Source organism: Myotis daubentonii, chromosome 2 (genome assembly GCF_963259705.1).
Source record: "Myotis daubentonii chromosome 2, mMyoDau2.1, whole genome shotgun sequence".
In the NCBI taxonomy this organism is placed as follows: domain Eukaryota; kingdom Metazoa; phylum Chordata; class Mammalia; order Chiroptera; family Vespertilionidae; genus Myotis; species Myotis daubentonii.
The window spans coordinates 78,758,912-78,784,384 of NC_081841.1; the positions used below are offsets into that span (position 1 = coordinate 78,758,912).

At 38.5% G+C, this 25,473-nt stretch overlaps 1 protein-coding gene across 2 annotated transcripts in view; it reads left to right on the forward strand.

The window, feature by feature from the left end:
• OTOGL (otogelin like) overlaps positions 1-25,473 on the forward strand; it is a 156,158-nt gene that overhangs the window by 105,403 nt on the left and 25,282 nt on the right. For both annotated transcript variants that reach the window (XM_059683705.1, XM_059683706.1), the window contains 15 exons: positions 794-873; positions 1,365-1,418; positions 3,307-3,380; positions 6,165-6,342; positions 6,592-6,734; positions 7,475-7,498; positions 7,600-7,692; positions 10,296-10,485; positions 12,520-12,734; positions 17,536-17,677; positions 19,395-19,580; positions 21,198-21,410; positions 22,211-22,315; positions 23,130-23,237; positions 25,330-25,431. In XM_059683705.1, the coding sequence (XP_059539688.1) occupies positions 794-873; positions 1,365-1,418; positions 3,307-3,380; positions 6,165-6,342; positions 6,592-6,734; positions 7,475-7,498; positions 7,600-7,692; positions 10,296-10,485; positions 12,520-12,734; positions 17,536-17,677; positions 19,395-19,580; positions 21,198-21,410; positions 22,211-22,315; positions 23,130-23,237; positions 25,330-25,431 (1,907 nt within the window). The remainder of the gene's footprint in view (positions 1-793; positions 874-1,364; positions 1,419-3,306; positions 3,381-6,164; positions 6,343-6,591; positions 6,735-7,474; positions 7,499-7,599; positions 7,693-10,295; positions 10,486-12,519; positions 12,735-17,535; positions 17,678-19,394; positions 19,581-21,197; positions 21,411-22,210; positions 22,316-23,129; positions 23,238-25,329; positions 25,432-25,473) is intronic.

Consider the following 25,473-nt stretch of genomic DNA (forward strand, 5'->3'; position numbering starts at 1 on the left):
TCATCTCCTCCCAGGCCACCCTGCTGCAAATTTGGGCACAGGCCCTGATGCCCTTGAGAACTGTAGCCTCTACGCTTCCCTGCCCTGTTTTCAAAGAACTGCAACCATGTCCCACCTCCATGCCTTTCACCCAGAGATTCCAAATGCCTTTTCAGTGTGTTTAGGCAAGTCAAGCCATTGAGATTCTGTTTTTGTTCTGCCAGCGTCATTAAGGCAAGGATGGTTCAAAGACTATACCTACCGGCTTGGATGAGGGGGGGTTGCATAGGAATGGAAAGTACAGTGAACGGCCCTGACTTGTGTGTGCTCTCCCATCACTGAATGGTTGCCTCTTCCATTCCTGGTCAAGACACATGTATGGGGGACAGGGGCCAACCAATTGATGTGTTTCTCTCATACATCGATGTTTTTCTCTCTTCCTTACCCTCTCTCTTAAATCAGTAAAAAGAAAAGAAAGTACAATGAATGTAGTTTAAAATCACAATAAATGATGCTTCTGCATTTCTACTGATTTATAGAACATAGCCTTAATGTGTCCCAAACATAAGTGTATGCTGAATGGTCTCGGTTCAAATTATGTTTTAATCATGAATGATACCTCTTTATGATCCACTAGCTTGTGATTGTGTAAAATGAGGAATGAGGGAGTGGTAGCAAATAAAGAACTCCTTAGTGCTTGACAAGAAGAATGGAAGAATTATAGGAAAAATATATCTTGATTGTATACATTAACTGCAGTATAATTTATATGATAAACTTTTTTCATTTTAATGTTGTTTTTTTTAATGTAAAGGGTTGAAGGATGCTTGCCCTACTGCCCTAAACATATGATCCTTGATGAGATCACCCTCAAATGTGTTTATCCAGGAGACTGTAAGTGTGAACCCTACTTACTTTATTCTGGAAAAGTAAAACACTTGAACGTATTTTTCTCTATGATGGCAAGTGGTTTTATTTTTCATTTCCCCCCCCCCCCATTGACTCCCTCCAGCCCACCCCCAACCCCCACCCCAGGCCTTCACCATCCTATTGTCTCTGTCCATGGGTTATGCATATATACATACAAGGTCTTTGGTTGATTACCTCCCACCTACCCAGCCTCCCTCACCTTCCCTCTGAGATTCCACACTTGTGAACAGAAGTTTTAGATGGACAATATACTTTCGTAAGATTCTTCTTCAATAGCCTTTGCATTGTCTTTTCATTTCTAATTACTTTTCAAAGAATGCAAATCTTCTCTCTAACATTTCTCCTGTGTTCTCTCTCCTCAAACATTTTCCTCCAAGCTAAAGATCCCTCTATTAGCTATGTGGGCCTCACCTTAAACAAAACTAATTAAGGAAAGTCTCTTTGTTTCTTTGTAGGCATACCTCTGATTCCCATGTCACCAGGTAAGCTATCTCTACCCATATGTACTGGTATTGTTACAATTATAGACACTAGAATAGCATTGTGTAATTTAAGTCTTAGCACACTTATAACAATGGCTGGTATTAGTACTCTCCCATCCCCTGGAAAACCTAGCTGTCAGTTGTTTTGTTAAGTAGATGGGTCAGCATAACACCATTTCTAAATGACTTCTGCATTTGGTCCACCTCCTTTTTCCCTTTCAATGAGTATAGATGACAAAGATTCTCCGCACTTTTTTTTTTTTTTTTTTTTTGCCTAGAATTTAGGGTTTATCAAATCCTACTTAAATTTTCACAGTGATTAGGCTGACTCTAAAAATATGTTAATGCAAAGAACACCATCCTTTAATCGCTTCCATTCCTGTTCCTGTGCTCTGTCCCAGCCTCTGGAGGGGGCATTCTTGGCATACCCCGGCTTCTCTCCCTCACTATGAAACTCGCCTCAGGAAAGGATTAATACATCTACTCATAGCGAGGCTTGACAAACTTAATTAGAGAAGCTCAGATGTTTATTCTTCAATTTATTTGACAAGATTTAATTGAGTGTCAACTCTGCTAGGCAGTGTCCTGGCACTGGGGGGAGGACAGGAGAAAGGTAATTAAGACACAGCCTCTACCCTTAAACTGCTACTAGTCCATAGGTTGTTGTGATATTACAATAGGGGTAATACAAGCAGTAGACACTCCTGTCTACTTGTACTAATTTTGGAGGTTTGATCTCAGAAGGTAGCAGAAGGTAGGAGTTGGATAGACTAGTAGGAGGAGGAAGTGTGCGCTCCAGCTGGAAGGGGAAGCATGTGCAAAGGCCTGTAACTGAGAGAGACCATGACACACAGAGGGATTTGCTAACCTAACAACAGGCCTTTCAAAGTGAGAGGCGACAAGAAATGTATTGAGATCCATAAGAATAGCCATTCCGGACACAGTGATTCAGGCAGAAGCCCAAAGAGTGTTCTAATTTGGAGACAAAGGCAATGGGAATTTATGAGAAAGGCCAGGGGAACAACTGCATAGAAGGAAGGCATTTCTATTGATGCAGATAACAACATAGTGATGTGAATTCCAAACAATGTTTTTAATTTTCAGTCCAGTAGTCATCAGTCCAGGGGTCACCATTGCTTTCTTGTTATCTTTGCAAACAGTTTTTTTTGGAGCACAATGCTACCCTAGGTTCAATCCAAAGGTTATTTGCCCAGTTGCAACAATCCGAAGGTATGAGACATAAGATGTGCAGTTCCTCTGGCCTGGCAGCTTCCGCTCTGGTTTTAAAGTGGCTCCGTTTATATTACTGTTTACAAACTTCAAGCAGGTCAATGTATCTTGAGCATGTAGTGAGAGGGGAATTGAGCCAAGGGAAGAGATGGCACAGATGATCAGGGCCAGATCACCGAGTCCTTGGTAAGAAATTTGGATTTTCTTTCTAAACACAATGGCAAGTCATTGAAAATTTTAATGAGTCCTGTGACATCTTCAAAATAATAGTCGCAGTACTACCATCACTTCTATTCTAATTAACTACCATTTATTGAGTACTTATTATGTACCAGGCATTGGACTAAGTTCTTTGCATACATTTAATCCTTATAAGAACTCTATGATATATATATATATATATATATATATATATATATATATATATACCCGTTAAAAGCCAGGACTCTGGAATCAAAATCTCTGAGTTTGAATTCTGTCTCAAACATTCACCAGCTTACCTCACTGCACCTTAGTTTCCCTCTCTGTAAAATGACAAGAGTATTGTTATCTACCTCACAGGGTTCTTGTGGGAATAAATGAAATAATCTATATAATATTTCTTAGCATAGTTTCTACCACCTGTGAATTCCATACACAATGGATATCACCCCACTAACAGAAAGGACATCTTCATTTCCAACAGGTCCAGAAACGGTTTCTCCACCAGACGTCACTGTGTCCGACATGCTAACACCCACCCCAGGTTTGGAATGTGAGGTAAGACCGAGTCATCTCTTCAACTATTGTGTCCTTTTCTTGTAGCATCTGTTCAAGTGTCTGTATCACTATCCAAACACTATTAAACTTTTCAGTGTGATCGCTAGTCTTTCTTTGCTAAAAGATAATAAGAAATATACATTACTATTTTAACAATTGTATTTCTTAAACAGACCCAGATATTTCTTATTAATTAGGTTCTGGTCACACTGAAAAATATAAAATTCAAATGGGGACTTAAGTGTGATTCTTTAATAAATAGTTATCTAGTGTGGGCTTCTCTGTAAGTCAGGCATTCAAAAAATATTTATTAAGGAGCTACTATGTGCCAGGCATTATGTAAGATGAAAAAGCTACAATGGTAAGCAAGGCAGGATAAGGTCACTGAACTCCAGAGCTTGTAATTGTCTGGGCTGAGACCTGAGCACTTATATCCTTACTCCAAATATGCTATTTGTTCTAATAAAGTAATTACTTATTCAACCATTATTATTTCTGGCCAGGCACTATTAAGGTACCATGGATAAAACAATATAAAAGCAGGCAAACATTTCTGTGCTTATGAAGTTTACATTTTATTGGAGGTTTGGAGACAATCAATAAGCAAAATATGTTCCTGAGTCATAAAAAATGTTAGAGGGTGCTGCTCAGGAGGAAAATGAAACTATTTTTAGTTATATGGTCAAAAGTTCTCACTGATGAGGTGATCCTATATAATAAAAGCCTAATATGTTAAGTGTCGGTCATCTGTTCAACCAATCAAAGCATAATATGCTAATGATATGCTAAGGCTGCTCAACCCTCGCTATGACGTGCACTGACCACCAAAGGGCAGACGTTCTGACCGGTAGGTTAGCTTGCTGCTGGGGTCTGGGCTGATAGGGACTAAGCGAGACAAGCTGGCCATGCCCTGGAGCCCTCCCTTGCGTGGTCCCTCCCTGGCTGGCCAACCTCCTGTGTCCCTCCCCGGCCCCAATCGTACACCAGTGGGATCCCTCAGCCTAGCCTGTGCCTCTTGCAATTTGGGACCCCTCAGGGGATGTCGAAGAGCCGATTTCAGCCCTATTCCACAGGCCAGGACATGGGACCCCACTGGTGCACAAATTTGTGCACTGGGCCTCTAGTTTCATAATAAAAGTTCTGAAGAAGTTGAGACAGTAAGCTGTGTAGAGAACCAGAGAGTGATCCAAGCAAGTGCAAAGGCCCTGCAGTGAGGAAGCACCTGAAATATAAAACAAAAACAAAACACACACACACACACACACACACACACACACACACACAAACAACACCAAAAAGTCCATTAAGTAAGGAAGGAATAAAATAGCAGCAAGTAAATTCGATTATGTAAGCCCTTTTAGATGATTGTAAAGACCATGGCTTTTTCCCTAAATGACAGGATATCGCATGGGATATTTTTGAGCAGAGGAATTACATGAGATAATTTGTTTCAGGATTATTTTAGCTGCTGTGTTGAGAGAATGGTGAAAGGAGACAATAGGACAAGTTAGGAGGCTATTGCAGGAATTTAGGCAAAAGACATTGGTGGCCTGGACCAGGTAACAGCAGTAGAGATGATGGATATATTTTGAAAATAGAAGCTACAGAATTTGCTGAAGGATTAGATGTGAGGTGTGAGTGAAAGAGAAGTATCAAGGATTCTAAAATTTTTGCCATGAGCAACTGAAGGATACAGCTGACATTCATTAGGATGGTGAAATTGTGGGAAGTGAAGGTTGGTTGGTTATAACCAAGAGTTCAGTTTTGCCATGTAAAGATTGAGATTCCTTTTAGGTATCAAAAATCTCTGGATTTACACATATGCTACACATAGAGTTCACCTCAGAGGGTTGTTGTTGTGGGAATGAAATGGGTTAGTTTGAACAATGGGGAGCATACTAAGTGGCAAAAATGTTTATCATTGCTATAATTATTGCCATGATTTAAATAGAATGTAATTTATAAAATGAAAAAAACACCACTTATTTAACTCTTGTCTGTCTAGAAGTCTGTGAGCTATACATTGCATTGATAATTTATAATGATTCTACCCAACAGTCAAATTGACCTCACATAGGAATTTTTAATGAAATACTAGGATATAATTAAGTTGTAATTTTTAAAAAATTGACACTAATAGAGATTAGATTCAATACTAGCTTTACACAATGTAATATGACAGGTTGAGAGCCACTATATAAGTCTGCTTGCAAAACACTAAGCTAGATAAATTAGGATAAGACTTCAATTAGCTCAGATTTCTGAGTACATGGGTAATTCTGATATTAAGTCAATATTGAGATAAAGTTGAAATAAAACGTTCATACTGAGTATTTTAGAAAGGTTACATCAACAAAAAGTTGTAGTAAAATTTTAATTGTTCATCTTTCAAAGGCTGTCATATGTAGGGAATATAGACTATAGGCAATGTGAATGGAAAATTTAAAAAATATACGCAATGAAATATTACTCAGCAATAAAAAAGGAATTCAATCTTGACTTTTGTGACAACATGAATGGACCAGAAGGGTATTATGCTAAGTGAAATAAGTCAGACACAGAAAGAGAAATACCATATGATTTTACTTATGTGTAGAATCTAAAAATACAAAACAAAAACAAGTGAATAAACAAAACAAAACAGGACCATAGATATGGAGAACAAACTGAGGGTTGCCTAAAGGGAATAAAGACAAAAAATGTAAAAATTATTGAAAACATTAGTTGAAAATGGGGGGGGAATCACCGATTTTCTTTATTTATTTCTTTTTGTTTTTACAACAGCCTCAACAATTTGACCCTGTTTATAATTGTAGCCAATATATATGCCTTAATATGGAATGGAAGTTGTACAACTGGTCTCTCAATTGCCCAAAGGACGTGGAAATGCCTGACTGTGGTTTCCGGGGAAGGCCTGTTCAAGTGAACACTGATATCTGCTGCCCTGAGTGGGAATGTCCTTGTGGGTTTGCATTTCTTACATCGTTATCAATTTTTGATCAGGAGGAGGTTGTAATTTTTTTGAGCCGATAACCTCATCAAGCCAAAGTTATTGTTGAGCATTCTTCATTTGATTTATGATTTTGGTTCCCAGCATGTAACCTTTAGATTTGCTTTTTGTCAAACATGATAATACTAATTTAAAGCAATTGTTACTGCAAATAGAAATAATTAGTAACTACAGAAATCCACTCTCCAACATTTCTTTTAGGTCGGTGTTCCATGTTGTCAGAATTGAGCATCATTACGTTTGATGGAAACAATGCAGCATTATATAGTATGGCTTCTTATATCTTAGTACAAATTCCTGGGGAAATTATAGTTGCTCATATTGAAAAATGCTCCATGAATCAGGTAAGTTCAATTCTTTTGTTCCCCACATAGATTTTACTAGTAAATAATGAACTTTCAATAGCTCTCATAACCAATACTAAGTGAGAAGTACAAAGGTAATACTGAGCAGATGGAATTATCAACATGACGATAATAACTTATGAAAATTTGTTAATCTATATTGAAAAGAGGAATAATAAAATGAGATCATTGCACATTTATATATTCAAGCTCTTAAGATCTGAGTAAAATTTATTTATTTATTTTAAATATATTTTATTGATTCCCCTACAGAGAGGAAGGGAGAGAGATAGAGAGCCAGAAACATCGATGAGTGAGAGAGAGACATCGATCAGCTGCCTCCTGCACACTCCCCACTGGGGATGTGCCCGCAACCAAGGTACATGCCCTTGACCGGAATCGAACCTGGGACCCTTCAGTCCACAGGCCGACGCTCCATCCACTGAGCCAAACCGGTTTCGGCAAAATTTATTTTTTATTATTACATATGTCTCCTTTCCCCCCATTTACCTCCCCCCGAAGTCCATTCTTCTGTCCTTTCTTCATAAGTCTACAGCTGGAGTATGTTGCAACATTAGGGGCTCAAGAACTCACTGGCATTTATCTTCTGGTACTTAAAACAAAAAATGTTTCATGTTACTATATTTAGAGGCGTATAATAGTAATCCAAAAAAGCTTTTAAAAGTCAAGTAGTATTTTTCTTTTAAAAATGTTTTCTCTTTATGCTTTTTTCTTTTCAGAATGAGGACTCATTTCAAAAGCTAGTGAGTATTTGTGAAGTGCTTAGTAAATTACTTCTGTTTATTGCTAAAATTATGTTTATTAACTTTACAAAGTTTTTTATTTCTTTTCCCCCCAAATTAAGGCTTCTTCTGAAAGAATCTCTGGACTTTGTTTTAAGAGGTTAAATTTGACAACATCTATACATAAAATACTTGTCAATCGGGCAGCAAGAAAGGTAAGAATACAAAGCTTAAAAATATCCTTGCCTTAGATATAATTAAGAAATTATATAAATACAATTATTTCCAAAAAGAGGAAACAACTCCACATATCAGTGGAGTTTTATTGCTATTATGTCTAATCATTGTTTCTTGGGCAGCCTAAAAGTGTTTCTTAGTATTATATTCTTCTTTCCATAATGTGCCAACTGTTGCAAATATTTCTCTCCTTGTGAGGTTAACTGCAACAGCCAAGTGAAATATGCTAAAGCCTTCTTGGATAAGGTAAGTGGCCAATCTTCTTAGTGGCAGAGTTAACCTTAGTGTTCCAAATTAAACACAATGGAAATGACGTGAAGAAGAGGGATCATAAGGCTGAAAACAGTAGTTGCCATGAATAACAGAATGAAGACCACCAAAAAAATCAATGGAAGCAGTAGTTTTGAAATGTTGATGCCATTACTTTTTCAGTGAATAAGTGATAGCTAAAATAAGAAAAAATAAAGGAATAGTTAACTTTATTGAAATATACTGAAGAAGGGAAAGGTATATAAAAGTTGGAAAAGATCTATTTAGTTTTATAGGAAAAATGTATAAAAAGGCTTTATAATATAAAAATACAAATATATATTCCCAAGGAATATATTTACCAGATAGGAGTGGGTTATAAGCCAGATGTCTCACTCAGATACAAAGAAAATAATGTGTAAAAAATCTATTTGCTCGAAATGGATGAGACATTATAGACTTTCTGGAAATAATTCCATTAACACAGGACCATAGATTCTAGACTAGAAACAATATTAAAATAATCATTCAAAGAACTTATATACTTATATGCATAGCCCATGGTCACAGGCAATAGGATAGTGAACACCTGGGGTGGTGGGTGGGTAGGGACTGGGAGAAGGGGGGGAAAAGGGGAGGGAATGGGAGATATCTATAGTACTATCAACAATAAAAATACATTAAAATAAATAAAATAATCCTAAAATAGTAAGGTGTTAAATTTTAAGTAAACTTTAAAAAATATATGAATGCGGTCCTTTTGAATGATAGTATTCATACATACCTTTGATTTTTATGAGGTTGATATATTAACAGGAAGTGAATGGGAAGTGAATTCAAACCTGGTGTGCTATTATTATAAGCATTTGGGTTTGTTTTTTGCCTCAGCTGAACTTGTCACTGGTCATGTATTTAGTTAAAAACTAATGAATTTTTTAAAAAAAAATCACTTAGTGAGCGTTTACATGATAAAAACAACACAGGTTCTGATCTCAAGTTACTTGTAGTTGTGTGTGGGATGCATGACTCTAATTATCTGCCAATTAGAAAGTAGTAGGAGGTATAGTGACAGAGTTATGACCAAGACATTATGGAAACAAAGAGAAGGGTCATTTAGTGCAGTTTGTAGGAGGGCCAAGTAAGTAATTTTGGAAGTGACACCTAAAATAAATCTTAAAGAATGAGTAGAAATTAACAGGCAAGTGGAGAAATGTTATAGCTCAAGGGTGACAGTATGAGAAAGATGTAAAGATGAGAAATTAGGTGGTTGGACAGGTATAAACTTCGACAAATTTACTGCTGGTTGCAGTTCATGCTTCCATGTCATTGCCATTATTTAAAGCACTGTTTTTCAAAGTATTATCCTTGGACTGCCTGCATCTGTATGACCAGGAGTACATGATAAAAATACAGTCAGGAATCCCACCCAAACCTAGGAACTGGAATCCCTGGGAATGCTAATCTTTACTAACCTTGGCAGATGACTGTTATAAACATTATAGTTAAACACTAAGTTAGAAGGCCATAGAAAGAAGCAGCTTAAAGAAAATATCCTGAAAGTAACTTTATTATCTTATATTCATGTTAGTAGGTAGTGGTGTAGTCAACATATATTGAGGGAAATAGACAGAAAGCTTACATAACAGAAAAAAATAAAGCTGTTTTTTGCGTGTGTTTTTGTTGTTTCTGAGAGAAACACATCAATTGGTTGCCTCCTGCATGAGCCTTAACCAGGGCCTTGGCTGGGGAGGAGCCTGCAATTGAGGTATGTGCCCTTGACCAGAATCAAACCTGGGACCCTTTGGTCCACAGGTTGATGCTGTATCCACTGAGCCAAACTGGCTAGGGCAAAAGTTAAGTTTTGAAGAAAATAAAGGGCAATGAGGTTAAAACAAATACTGAATACAGCAAGACACAGCAAAGAAACAATAAAAGAGCTTTGAAGTTATGAGACGCTATGACAGCACCAGGGAAATAAATTTTTTAAAAACATAAAGTGTAGTTTATATTAAATAGGAAGAAATGGGATAATCTGAAAACTCCTAATTTTAATAAATGTATATTTATTTATTTTTATATTTTTCATTGATTTTTTTTTTTGAGAGAGACACACACATATTGATGTGAGAGCAAAACATCGATTAGCTACCTCCTGCATGCCCCCTATTAGGGATTGAGCAACAACCTGAGCATGTGCCCTGCCCAAGAATCGATCCAGCAATCTTTTGGTGCATGGGACAATGCGAAACCAACTTAGCCACAAAGGCCATGGCTAATAAATATTTAAACAAAAAATGTTACTGACAGATTTAAATGCATTATGTAATTACAGGTAGAAGTGGATTCTATTGTTGTGCCTTTGCCCTTTTCGAATCAAGAACTGTTGATAGAGGATTCTGGTACAATGTATGTGATTACTACTCCAGCTGGACTAATCATAAAGTGGGCTCATCTCACAGGAATCTTAGACATTCATTTTGGCTTTCAATTTAACTTGTCCTCCTCCACAGAAGGACTTTGTGGTGAGTATTGCTCTTCAAATCTCAATTTCTTCTAACTTTTCTTTCCTGTTCATTTTACACTGTTTTGGCACCTATTGCCAGATCTTTTTGATTCGAGATGTGATATTAACTTTCAGTGACCTATGGGAATATTGAAGGAAGTAATGGTTTCCAATGAATGGATTAAGAAGCAAGAGATAACAGTTCAATGTGGATATTTTATGGAGCCATATCCTCACTATTAATATAATATTCCTTATATTTCTACTAGCTATTCTTTATTAAGCATTAATGAAGTGTCAGGCATTATTTTACTTTTTTCAACTCATTTAATTATAACTATAGTCCTATGAATAGGCACTAGCGTTAATTTGTAAGTGACAAAAATGAGGCATAGAAAGGTTAAAAATAACTTTTTATTATAAAGTATAAAGCCTAGATGTACCTTTACACCTCAATTTAATATCACAATACAGGGTGGGGCAAAAGTAGGCTTATAGTTGTTCACATGGAATATAATACAATAATTAATAAAGAATACTACAAGGATATGTTGTTTCATGTACTTACAACTGTAAACCTACTTTTGCCCCACCCTGTATGTTACATAGATACAAAGAGTTTCAAGCCAAAGAAAGCAAATTAGAAATATAAAAAAGAATAATACTGGCTCTGGTGTCTGCTGGTAAGTTAAGCAGTGCTATCCCTTTACAGTTCTGCTCAACATCAGTTTCCTCACCTTTAAAATGGGGATAGTAATATCTGCCTTCAAGATTGTTGCTAGAATTGTATGTGAAAGTGATTGTAAAAACACATAACATATTGCTTAATACACACAGTCAACAAATGTTAGTACATGTTTGCTACCTAGGGTCAGCCCCTAAGCTTCCTGACCTCCACAGTGGGGTTGGTTGAAGGGAAATGTGGGTGCTCTTGGGATCCCTAGGTTGGGTGCTGGCTGATAAAGTTGCAGTGAACAAGAATATGGCCCAAGTTGAGCATGGACACTAGGATGAGAGGTCTCTATTGACACCTCGTTTTACATAGCACTGTAAAGTCTGTGGGGGTGCTGGTTGAAGTTGCAATGGAAACTATTTTTACTAGAAATTAGAAGAGTTTAGGTTTAAAAATAGTAGCTGCTTTATAGTATAGTTCTCTTGAGTGTTTTGAGGTATTTTTTTTTCTTTGCACTGTACTCAATTCTCTGCATATTTACAAGGGCCGGGGCTACCATGGCAGCAGCAACATTTATTGATAGTGATATAAGATTTGATCCTGGAAAAAATGTTTAACTTACTTCTTTTATAGCTTGGAGCCTTAGAAATTAAGAAAAAAATATGTCTTCAAATAGGGTGGGATTCAGGTAAGTTATGATCAGGTTACAGATCCATGTCTCTGTACTTCCCTTGTCTCTGCACTCCACTGGCTGAAGAGCAAGCTCCATCCTCAGTCTGGCCTTCCTCAAGGAAGGTAGGCTGTAGCAAGTCATGGCGTGATAGCCATCAACAGGCCATGTCATCCCAAGGAAGGGGGATTGTCTATGTCCTAGAATATCTAGGTCAAATTCTTAGCTTGGCAATGGTTGTCCTAATGTTGAACATATCTCTGTGTCTGGTGACTGACATGAGCTGACTAATTTATGCCTGGACTGTTTGTAACAGTTTTTAATAAAAGGTGTGCAATTCAGGCCCCTCTCCTGGAGGGTGTCATGCACTAGGTGAGGAGGCAGGGATGATTTCTGAAAGGGATAATTTAATGTTTTCAGGCAGGCTTTTCTTGGGGGAGTGGATGCCTGGAGTCAATCACCAATTGGCCACTATTACGGGGAATACCTGACAGATTTAAGAACTTGTTCTTAAATTAGGAGATAGTGCTACTAGTGGAAAAGCATAAGGACAGAACCAATTTCCTCTTTCTTTACTTTCTGTGATCCTTTCATATATCTTGACTTCTAGGATCATTAACCTTAACCAATTATTATGATGATTGAATTCTGCTGCCTACATTTGGTTTAAGTGAAAATTTTTTCCTTCTAAATGTCACATATCTTTCTAGGAATTTGCAATGATGATCCAGATGATGATCTAAGGATGCAAAATGGCACAATTATTACAAATATGGAAGACATAGAATTATTTATTGAGAGCTGGGAAATTGAGAAATCATTTAAAGTGATAACAAGAAGACCTGTTAGAAATTGCACTGAGTATGATTGCAGTCACTGCATTGAATTATTAAATAGAAAAGTTTTTGTTCCATGCCACAATAAAGTAAGTTGAAAGTGACCATAGGTAAGAGCTGTCCTGTTAGATATGTTGAAAGTAAACCCAGTAAAGTCCTATTCTCGCCATGATGTCCTTCTACTAAGAATAGTTTATCTCCAAACCTTCTGTCAGTTTGCTTTGGAATTCAGAATCATTTGCTGTGTATAGATTTATCGAGAGGGAGGATAATTACCTTTTTTCTCCAATTTTTATTTCAGAACTATATCAACAGCTTTCCAGAAACATGAAATTCCATCTTTTGAATAAATGCCTCTAGGAGAAAGAGATCAATGCCACTTGATAACCCAGTATAGAAACCACAACAGTGAGGGTTTAATCAATTCCCTATGAACTTGGCTTCTGAGGGGTATACTTATAATAGAACCTGTCACATATTTAATTTTCTTTATTAGTATCTAACTTTCTGACTTTAGGTGACTAGCAGATATTTTAATATAATCTCTACTAGAGGCCCGGTGCACAAAAATTTGTGCACTCGGGGTTGGGAGAGGAGGTCCCTCAGCCTGGCCTGTGCCCTCTCACAGTCTGGGACCCATCAGGAGATAAGGACCTGCTGGTTTAGGCCTGCTCCCGGGTGGCAGAGGGCAGGCCTAATCCTAGGTGTAACCCCTGGTCGGGCTCAGAGCAGGGCCCATTGGGGAGTTGGGGCCCCGCCTCCTGTCATGCACAGAGCAGGGTGGTTTGGGAGGTTGCGATGCCACCCTCAGTCATGCTCAGGGTAGGGCTGATTGGGGGGTTGGGGCACCACCCCCTGGCACACTCAAGGCAGGGTCCATAGGGAGGTTGCAGCACCACTCCTGTCATGCACAGAGCAGGGCCGATCAGAGGGTTGGAGCTCCGCACCCTGTCACACTGATCCCGGTGCTGGGAAGCCTCTCGGCTCCGCTGATCCCAGGGCCAGGACGCCTCTCGGCTCCGCTGATCCCAGGGCCAGGACGCCTCTCGGCTCCCCTGATCCCTGGCCCGGAGGCCTCTCTGCTCCGCTGATCACGGGGCCTCCGACTCCGCTGATCACGGGGCCGGGAGGCCTCTGGACTCCGCTGATCACCGGGGCTGGGAGGCCTCTCGGCTCCGCTGATCACCGGGGCCGGGAGGCCTCTAGGCTCCGCTGATCCCAGGCCCTGAGGCCTCTCTGCCCTGCTGCTTCAGGGCTGTTTGGCTTCGCTCTGCTTGGAGCCTGAGTATGCAAATTAACCGCCATCTTTTAGCTTCTATAATTGAAACATTGTATCTTTTGGAGTTGTTGCTTCAGGAGCTCAGAGACCCGCAGCTGCGGGGATCCTTGACTTTCTCCATCGCTGGGGCAACCAAGCCTCCTATTCTCAGCTGCCTGGCTGCCAGTCGCCATCTTGGCTGACAGTTAATTTGCATATCTCGCTGATTAGCCAATGAAAAAGGTATCGGTGGTACGCCAATTACCATTTTTCTCTTTTATTAGTATAGGATATTTTAAAAGATCCATTATTAGAAACAAAGAACAGACAGATAGAGCATTTCATGAATCACTTAATGAAAAGTTAGTGAACTTCTCGGCCCTAAAAGGCTTTGTGTTAAACTCCTGTGATCCAAAGATGAATAAGACTTCCTCCTCATCCTCAAACAACTCAGTGGGAAAGAAAGCCTGTGAATAGATATGTTGCAAGATACACTATGGAGGTACATGGAAGCCCAGTGTTGAAGAAAATTTCCCACAGTTTAAGACATTTGTATTACATAGAAGAATGCATTTTCCAGGAGAGAGAAGGGAGGAAAAGAGACTTAGGCAGATAAAACTATATATGTAAGAACAGTCTTGGTGTAAAAGCGCATGTTAGGAAAACATTGAAGGTTTAGTGCAAGTCGTGTGGATGGAAAGAGCCTGGAGGAAGGGTGAGGGAATTGTTGAAGCAGGAAGGAACTCACTGTGAAGCACCTTCCCTGCTGAAGGAAGTGCAGACTGCATAGTCCTCAGCCCGCCTCGAACTTCCCCTGAGGACAAAGGCAAAGGGTTTGAAGTCAGGGACAAAAATTGACACATTTCTGGAGCTTCACTTTTACTTAGAGATTTGGATGCAAATAAGTTTCAAATGTTTATGTTTTTCAACGCATGCACACAAAAATGAAAACGTAGCAAATACTTTCAAACTGATTTCAGCGTCATTTTTATGTCTTTTAAAAGCAGAATGATTTTCGAAAATTGAATTTTTAACTGGGAACCTGGAAGGTTGATTAAATCAGGAGACTTTTCAGCTTACCTTTCAGGGCATAGTGAGGCAACACAGGGTACCATTTAGTCTGGGATAGCCTCTGCTTTTCTCTTAGGACCTTCACAGTGCGTTTGATGGCAAAAGAAAGGAGTGCTCATAAATTTGGTTTTCCTACTTCTAATCTTCATCCTTTTTTTTTTTTTGTGCAAATTACCATATAAGGAGGCAGATGGTCTTTTAAAAATGGAAATTTTATATCACTTCTCTGTCTAAAACCCATCAATGTCTTTTACTGACACATTCCAAACTTCTTATCAGGGCTTACCAGTTCCTCCATGCCCTGCCCGCCCATCTCCAGCTTCCTCCCCTACTACACTCTTCTTGTCTGCTAAACATCAGCCTCTTTCCTTTCAACACTTTGAATATTTCAGGGTTTTTTCTGTCCATAGGTTTTTATGCTTTCCTCTTTCAGTCCATTTTAACGTGGTGACTCCTCTTGCTCACTAAAAGGTTTTCTTAAATTGAGATCCACAAGGCAGAGATCCATTTTATTCACCTTTATATTCCTCATGCATAGCATAGTGTCTGGCATGTAATCAGGTGCTCAATAAATTACAGAAGTATACATAAATGAATAGATGAATGGAGGATACGAAAGAAAAAGCTTTTGGGGGGGGGTTAAATGGAGAAGGCATATCATTTTTATTTTGAGTAAGTTAAGTCATGTGGGACTTTAAAGCAACAATAGCAACAAAACAACTTAGAAACATAATTCTGGAGTTCAGAGGAGATAAGCTGAGGCCAGATATCAGGTTTGGGAAGGTTTTATCACATAAATTTTCAAAAATCATAATTACTGATATATAAGAATCTGTTCTATAAACTTTACATATATTCACTCACAGCAATCTTAAGCAGTAGTAAGCTTATTATTGACTATTTGACTTACGAAGAAATCAATGCGAAGACTTTAATGCCCAGATGGTGAAAATGGGTGATCCCAGGAAGAGCAGTTGCAATGAGTAAACATGACCAGAGGAGATGGGATTTAGAGAGGCAGCAGAGAAAACAATGAGTAGCTGAAAGGCAATAGAGTTCTGTACCCTGGAAGGAAACAGAGGGTCCTAAGAAGCAGGAAGGGTTCCTGGCATCATAGGCCTCTGAGAGGTTGGGGAAGGTTCCGAATGTTAGTGTCCCTGGTATTTGACAATTAGGAGGCCCTGATGACCATCACAAGAATTCTGTGCAAAGTGAAGTAGTTGGAAACCGAGGAGAGGCAACAAAGGAGATTAAAAAGGAAGTGGAACCTTGCTTTGTATAGATATGAACCTTGAAGAAGAAATGATGGGATATGTAAAATATTAAGCATTTTATCTGAAACTTTGATCTATGTCAGAATTTAGCATCTGAATGTAGAATCCAAGCATCTACATTCAGATGGGGGTGAGGGAGGGGAGAGTGGGGGGGAGGGGCCCAGAAAAGATGGCAGCAGAGTAGGTGAAAGTTACACTCACCTCCTGCCAGGTCTGAACTGGGCTTACAATTAAATTACAGAGTCAACCTGAATGTCAATGCTTAATATATTTGCTGAATGAATGAATAGAGAATTGGAATAAGGATCTTAAAAGTTAAATTATTTAGATTTCAGGTATCTCTAGATCAAAATGAAACAATCTGTAGGGAAAAAATGCCTCCCTAATTACACTGAGGTATGAAAAATTAAATACATTTTTTGAGCAACATATAATATTAATATACATTTTTAAAATTCCCACTGAGGACATGTTATTCATTGGTTTTAGGGAGAGGAAAGGAGAGAGAGAGAAACAGAGAAAGATAGAGAGAAGAGAGAGATGTGAGAAACATAGATCAGTTGCCTCCCGCATGCACCTTGACTGGGGATTGAACCCGCAACCCAGGATGTGGCTGTCGGGGAATGGAACCCACCACCTTTCGGTGGTGTATGGGAGGAAGTTCCAACCAACTGAACCACACTGGCCAGGGCTGTGCGTGTTTTCATAAGCATTTACAACCTCATTTAGTGAGCAACGCCATGTGTCAGCACAGACAGCTTCAGGAGTTCAATTTTACCTATAGTAGACCAAAGTCTTACTCCATACACAGAACAGACAGGTGTGACCAACTGTGCTATCAGAAATGGCTTTTGCTAGAGCCACATACTCTACTTCTTTTCCACCCGTTTTTATAAATTGATTTTCATTACAATTGACACGCAATATTATACTAGTCTCAGGTGTACAACATAGTGATTAGACATTTATATGCCTTACAAAGTGTTCACCCCTATAAACCTTAGGATAAATACCCAAAAGTGGGATTCTTTTCCATCTTTATAAGATTAGATTTATGTAGATTAGAGCAGACAGTACTTATATTATCTAAAATGAGCTTTATCCAAAATCTTGTAAATTCAGAGGTGACATCTCATACCATGAAGTTTTGAAAATCTAAGGTCAAAGAAGAACCATAATGCACATTAACTTGCTGCTCTTTGATTTTTCCAAATAGTTTTAGTCTAGCTTAGGGCATTTAGAGAAATAAAATAATATAACTTATCCAAAGGCACAACATATTTCTAGGTTTCACCACAGAACTTTTGTGAAAAGATGTGGATCAATTATACCAATCATTGGAACCATGAATGTGATGCGCCGTCTGCGTATGTGGCTCTGTGCAACAATTTTGACATCTGTATTCAGTGGAGGACACCTGATTACTGCTGTAAGTAGTACACTGCAAATCATATTTTCTAACAGCCAAGTGACTTTCCATTGTTTTCCATTCACTTCTTTCTTTTTCTTTTCATTTTTCATCATAAAATAATTTCATAAGAATAACTGCATATCAATCTAACCTAGAAGTAGGAGGCAAGCTTTCCCCATAGGCAACTTCTGTTTTTATCCTGAGCTAAATTTAAAGTAAACCTCAATTACCGTAAAAGAAAACCTAGTCCAGCAAAGTAAACTGAAGAGTTAAAGAAATCACAGAAGATTGAAGAGGGACTTTAATTCTGCATCTTACAACACATTTTGTTCATCCCATTTAACCTGCTTCATTTCCCCCAGCTTGTTCTTATTCATTTATTATGTGGAGAGGATGGAGATTTTTGCCCCCTTTTTCTCCTTTCCTGACCTAATATCCACTTCCAAGAAATCGATGTTTCTGGCTTTCTTTGATATCTACATTCAGTATTCTCGCAATTACATGGTTGTATTTCCTTTTTCCTTTGTATGCATTCTTTGCCCATTTTTATCTATAGGGTTCATGTTTTCCCATCAAGTTGTAATGCTTTTCATAAAACATTTCACCAATCCAGAGCACATCTTACAGAAATAACAATTTAAGAAATAGTGACTAAAAGGATTAAGTGGTAAAAGATCTTCAAAATGAATGTTACTCAAATGCTCCAAAATAAAAGTTTTTTCCTAGGGGAAAAGGAATAAAATGCATAGAGAAAGAATAATATATCACAAACACCAACTACATGACTGCACCTCAGAAATGAAGCAGCTCTCCCGTGCCCTTCTATCTCCCTTGTCTCCCTGCCCTTCCAGATGTCATCACTACTCAACAGTGGGAGTGTCTGGTTCACAGAAATGACCTCACCAAATTTACAAGATATTGTCAACTTTTTCTCCACTGAGATTTTACCAGTTTGCACACCAACAGCTCTGTGCTCATTCTTTTCCTGTTTTTTTTTTTTTTTTTTTTTTTTTTTTTTTGAGAGAGAGAGAGAGAGAGGAAGGGAGAGGGATGGAAACATTAATGAGACAGGAACCTCACTGATCAGCTGCCTCTGCACACCCCACACTAGGATCGAGCCCCAACCCAGGCATATGCCCTGACCGGGAATTGAACCGGCGACCTCTTGGTTCCAGGGTCGACACTCAACCACTGAGCAACAGTGGCCAGGCTGGGTTCATTTTTTAACAGTATGACATTTTAAGATCACTGAACATAAACAAGAATTTTCTAAAACATCATTTAGAAATTGCTCAACAACGGTAGTGTCTTTTGGCAGTGAAGGACTGAACTAAAATATGCAGCATTTGTTGTTTTTATGACATGGTTGAGTTGCATATTTAAAGTGTATTTCTTTGCTTTTTCTGTAGAACAGAGCAGGAATTTCCTAACAGTTGACTCTATATTCATGCCAATGAGATTTGGGCTGCTTATTGGTGAGATTCATTTAATTTAAATCAGATGAACTTTTCTTACCATAACATAATACTAGCTGGACACCTGGAAAATACTCAGAAATACCCACCCATCTTTAAATTTTCTGATTTGTGATTACATTATAAATGAAAAAACAGACTTTGAAGAAACTGAAATGTGAAAAAATTACTTTCAAAAAGAAATTGACATTTCTTCTTTTTATTAGAATTCAAATAGATTATTTTTATTATTAGCAAACTCTGTCCTCTACTCCTCCTAGCTCTGAGTTGCCCAGAGGGTAAGGAATATCAACCCTGTGTGCGACCCTGTGAGGCAAGAACATGTCTGAACAGATGGTTCTATGGACACTCTTCATGTCTGAATGTAAGAGAAGATTGTGTGTGCAAAAATGGAACCATTCTTCACAGGCCATATTCAACTCAGTGCATTCCAGAGGAAGAATGTGGTAAGCAGCAAAGTACAAAATGACCTCTAACGGGTCCAGCGAACAAATAAAAACATTGTCAGATCTTGAAGAGATGTACTGAGAAAGATTGATCACAACTAACCTAGCTGTTGGAAAGATGAGTTTGTTAGTTTGTAGTTGGATTTTAGAGGATTTCAGTTAAAGTTACCAAAACAGGTGTTTTGGTGGTGATGTGTTTTAATCTCCACATGTGCCTTTAATAACTGGGAAAGAGTATGGAAAACTGAGAATGAAGAGTGTAGTATGTGAATTAATTCAAATTCCAATTATTTCAAGTTTCCAGCTTTACCTCTGTAAGCCTGAACCACGCATCTGTAAAATGGGGAAAACACCCATAAAGTTAGTGTGGGAATGCACAAAATAATACAAAGCACTTCACAGCAGCGCTTTGAGAAAAATAGCGCTTAAAAATTTCAGATTCTGTTATGATCTGAGAGAAAAGAGTTAATATTTCTACTCTCATTTTCAAACCATTTTATTCTGACACATTATCTCCATGGTGGTTTCAGGTGAAAAACTGAGAAAATTTTAGTCTAGTACTTTAACAATCATAGGGCTCACCATCACACTCAGAAGAAAAGACATTTAGGTAAAATTAAAGAAAAATGACTTAGGCATGTAGAAGTGAAATGCATATGTAGTTTCAGAAACAAGTTTGTGTTTGCCATTGAGGAAAGTATTTGTGGAGACTTTGAGAATATACAGGCATGCTTATGTTTGTTTTAGGAACCTATGAAGTTGGCTTGCTAGTAAATAGAGTGGTATAAAGTAAGTTCACTGGAGGCTGGCATGCAGTGGGTCACTACATTTATCTTTAAAGAACTACTAGAGAACCATATTTATTATTAAGTAAAACCTTAATAATAAAGCTAATAGAGTCACTAAATAATATTTTTTTGTTACCTACTTTCTATGTTTAGACTTTAAAGTTAAAATTTTGAATTTTCATATCACAAAAAATGTTAAGGTTGTCTTGTTTTCTAATACCACTCATTTTCTAAAAATATTTTTTTTTATTGATTTTTTTTACAGAGAGGAAGGGAGAGGGATAGAGAGTTAGAAACATTGATGAGAGAGAAACATCGACCAGCTGCCTCCTGCATACCCCCCACTGGGGATGTGCCCGCAACCAAGGCACATGCCCTTGACCGGAATCGAACCTGGCACCCTTCAGTCCGCAGGCCGACACTCCATCCACTGAGCCAAACCGGTCAGGGCACCTCTCATTTTCAACAGTTAATATTTTAAAGCATTTGAAGTCATGTTACTGAGTTTATTCAAATGAAGTAAATTATGTTAACAAGACTTAAAATCAAAAAAGTAATTAACCATTTATGGTATTTATAAAATAGAGTACACACATTTACAGAGAATTTTAGAAGGGAAATATATTTTCTGCAGACTACATCAATCATTTCATTAAAGAAAAATACAAGCTAGTCTCTGATGAATGAAAAGACAAGTGTGAGAAAGGATAGGTATATGATATGTGACCTGTGCCGCTGGACCAAGTCACAGTCTGAAATCAAAATACAGTAGCTTGATTGATTTTCATGCCCAGGTTATGAATGATGTGACATTGTCAATCTTTTTAAGCATGTACTGACAGTAATGACCAGCCCCGCACTGCTGGGGAGATTTGGAATGGGGGTGTTGATGAATGTGCCCTCTACAAATGTCTGGAGAATGGAAGCATCATTCCTATAGAGCCTGACTGTGAGGAAGAGCCCTCGCCAATTTGTGAACGAGAGGCTGAGCTCATCCTGGGCATTGTTGACAAGGAGTCCTGCTGCTCAAAGGAGGTTTGTGGTATGTACTCAGCTGAAGCTGTACAGTCAGTTCATGTCACAAAACATGTATGCTTACAACCGTTGTGAAAAAGTGGATGTGCATGGTGCTGGGTATAAAAAAATGCAAGTTTGAGGTAACAATGGAAGTTTTTCCGTAAATTTTACTTGCACTTTCTCAAAGCAAGTTTTGTCTCATTATAGTTTTGCTGATTTTACAAATACACATGCAAAACTCTGCCTATTAATAGTTAGTAATATTCAATAACACATGACAGACATGGAGAAAGGACAGGCATGTGACATGTCATCTGTGCTGCTGGGCCAAGCCACAGTCTTAGGATCTGGGAATCTTTGATTTATGACAATCGAGGGTAAAAAAATAAGTAAACCTCACATCTGCTGCCTTTTTACCTATGACCAATTTTGTAAACAGAATGGGTTGAACTGCAGTGTGAAAACATGCATAATGAGAATCATTTCCCTGCTTTGAATTGGAATCACTAGGTTTTAGTTATGTTCATTAATATTTTTGTTTGTTTGTTTGTTTTAATTTTTTACTGATTTTTTTAAAAATATATTTTATTGATTTTTTACAGAGAGGAAGGGAGAGAGATAGAGAGTTAGAAACATCGATGAGAGAGAAACATCGATCAGCTGCCTCCTGCACATCTACTGGGGATATGCCCGCAACCCAGGTAAATGCCCTTGACCGGAATCGAACCTGGGACCTTTCAGTCCGCAGGCCGACGCTCTATCCACTGAGCCAAACCGGTTTCGGCTGTTCATTAATATTTTAATGCTTCTATTTCTTATTTGCAGGATGTGACATGACCTTGTGTGATATGGCCATTCCGACATGCACAGATAGCCAAAAATTGTACATTGGCCATAGCCCTCTTTCTTGCTGTCCACAGTACCAATGTGGTGAGTAATTGATTAGAAAAAATAATAGTGAGAGTCATTGTTCATTCAGAATAGTGGATTAAATTCTCATTCTTTGTGTCTGCAAAGAAATGATCTATTTCTAAGATTGTGGAGCTCTGGCTGGGTGGCTAGATTTGTTGGAGCATCATCCCATACACCCAAAGGTTGTGGGTTTGATTCTGGTCAGGACACATACCTAGGTTTTGAGTCAATGTTTCTCTCTCACATCGATGTTTCTCTCTCTCTCTCTCCCTCTGTCTCTAAAATCAACAAACGTATCCTCATATAATTTAGACATTATATGCATGAATATAATAATAAACTCATTTTAAAGATTTTGGTCTTTTTGAAATATGTAAAAAAAATGTATCTATATATATATAAAAGCCTAAGCAACTGTTACAACCAGTCGACAGAAAGACCAGCCGACTGGTCGCTATGACACGCACTAACCAACAGAAGGCAGACACTCAATGCAGGAGCTGCCCTCTAGTGGTCAGTACACTCCCAGCAGCCAACCTCCTGGGGCCAGACAACCTCCTAGGGCTGGCCAACCTCCCACAGTCCCTCCTCTCGGCTGTCCAGCCCCCATAGGCCCCCATCGGGACTGGACTAGCCAGCCCCTATCAGCCCCCATCACCAGTCAGGCTGAGGGAACCCACCCATGCACAAATTCATGCACCAGGCCTCTAGTAAATATATATTCAAAGATAACTTAAAATGCACTATTTCATTTATTTTATTCCACAATATGCAGTTTTTTCATGTTTTTTTAAATACTATGCAGTATTAAAATAACTTTGTGTCTCTGCAGAATGTGACCCATTGAAATGCCCCAGTTTTTCAATACCAGAATGCAGAGAAGACCAATTTATGCTTCAAGTTCAACATGATGAGCCTTGCTGTTTTGCTCCTCTCTGTGGTGAGTGTTATATGAGATAATTTCTTGGAAGAAGGAGGATAAAGGGAAAATCTCTTATTTGATGTGAATTTCATGGGACTGATGGAAACCAATATTCTGCTTTTATAGGAATTCAACTGAATGAGAACAATAAATAAGAAAGTCCAGCATTTTAAATGACTCTTACAATTGTTAGTTAGTACTACTTTTCCCTATCCATAAATAATACATATATTAGTCAAAATATGATCAAGATAATATAATTGAAGTATTTTTTTTCTTTAATAAAGCCATCAACCAGTTCTTTTTGGAGAAAAAAATAAGCTTTGGGTTTCCTTGAAGGACCAAGTAGAATAATGGATTCTGCTAAGACATTATATGACCTCTTTAAAACTTTATTTCCTATATGAACTTAAAAGAGAATGGTAGAAATGAAGGTTGTCTTGGAAATACTGTATATGGAGCTATGTATCTGATAAACTGAACATTGAAAAATAAAGAATTCTCTATTTTCCATTTCCAGTGAATCCTATGTAATAAAAGGGTAATATGCAAATTGACCCTAATGGCAGAATGACCGGGAATGACCAGTCTCTATGACGTACATGCACACTGACTGCCAGGGGGCAGACACTCAACGCAAGAGCTGCCCCCGGGTGGTCAGCGCGCTCCCACAAAGGGAGCTCCTCTCAGCCACAAGCCGGGCTGACAGCTGCGAGTGTAGCAGCAATGGTGGGAGCCTCTCCCACCTCCTCAGCAGTGCTAAGGATGTCCAACTATGGGGAGTGGGCCTAAGCTCTCAGTCGGACATCCCCTGAGTGCTCCCAGGCTGCCAGAGGGATGTCTGACTGCCAGCTTAGGCCCGATCCCCCCGGGGAGTGGGCCTAAGCCCGCAGGTGGACATCCCCTGAGGGGTCCTGGACTCTGAGAGGGCACAGGCCAGGCTGAGGGACCTTCCCCAAGTGCATGAATTTTTGTTCCTTGGCCTCTAGTTACCATATAAAAGGTTGCTGATTAATATAGGTTTTAGATATACTTAAATCAAAACACATTATTTGTACCAGTTAAGGCTCTTTGACTACTGCAAGTAGTCAAAATTGGTTGATTCTAGCTTAAGCACAACCAATTATTGGAAGGATTTGGGGATTAATATTTTGAAGGATTAAGATGAAACAGATTAGGCTCTGGGAAAGAGAGAAACCAGCTAGCTGCTCTATCTGTCAATTATTAAGTACTGAGTCAAGCAACATTTGTTCCCTGTCCTGGTGTGCTTCCATTTATGATTCAAATACCATAGAGATTATGGTTCAACCAATGTGGATTGTTCCCTCACAGAAGTCTGGGGCATTCCTTCCAGGTCTTTACAGAATTTTTATCAAAATTGGGAGAGGGATGCTAAACAGCTCAAAAGGACAAGTGCCGCCTGGCCGGTGTGGCTGAGTGGTTGAACGCCAACCTATGAACTAGGAGGTCATAGTTTGATTCCAGGCACATGCCTGGGTTTCAGGCTCGATCCCTGGTGTGGGAAGTGTAGGAGGCAGCCAATCAATGATTCTCTCTCATCATTGACGTTTCTCTCTGTTTCTCCCTTTCCTTTCCTCTCTGAAATCAATAAAAATATCTATAATAATAAAAGCATAATATGCTAATTAGACCAGACAGCCAAACCACCTTCTGGACATCCTTCTGGACGACCTTCTGGATGAAGCAAGGGCTGAGCCCTTTGCACGAATTTCATGCATGGGGCCTCTAGTATTTTTATGAAAAAGGACAAGCGCCTATTATATTGTTTACTCATAAATTAGAGTAATCAAGAACAGTGAATTAAGAAAACTTAAATAAACTAATCAATAATATTTCAATCTTAGCAAGAACAAATTATTCTAGAATTCTTAATGCCCTGTTTTTGGTAAAATGGTATTCTATGTCACTCTGCTTGGAAAGCATAAAGCAATACACTAAGAAAGTATAATTGTTTTTATGACAAAATAAGATCTGTTGAAGCCTTATTTTTGTTTATGTTGATTTTCTATACATAAAGTAATCTAAACTAATGTTAGATATCTTTTTTTTTAGCTCAGCTGTAACTTCTGGCTTTTTGTTTTACCTTTAGTATGTGAATCTTGCACTGAACCTATTCCACTATGTACTGATGGGGAATTTCTCACCGTGGACCTTAATACCACACAGTTCTGTTGTCCTCAGTATTACTGTGGTAAGTATATCTTAACTAATTTGAAATATTTACAAGTGTCCA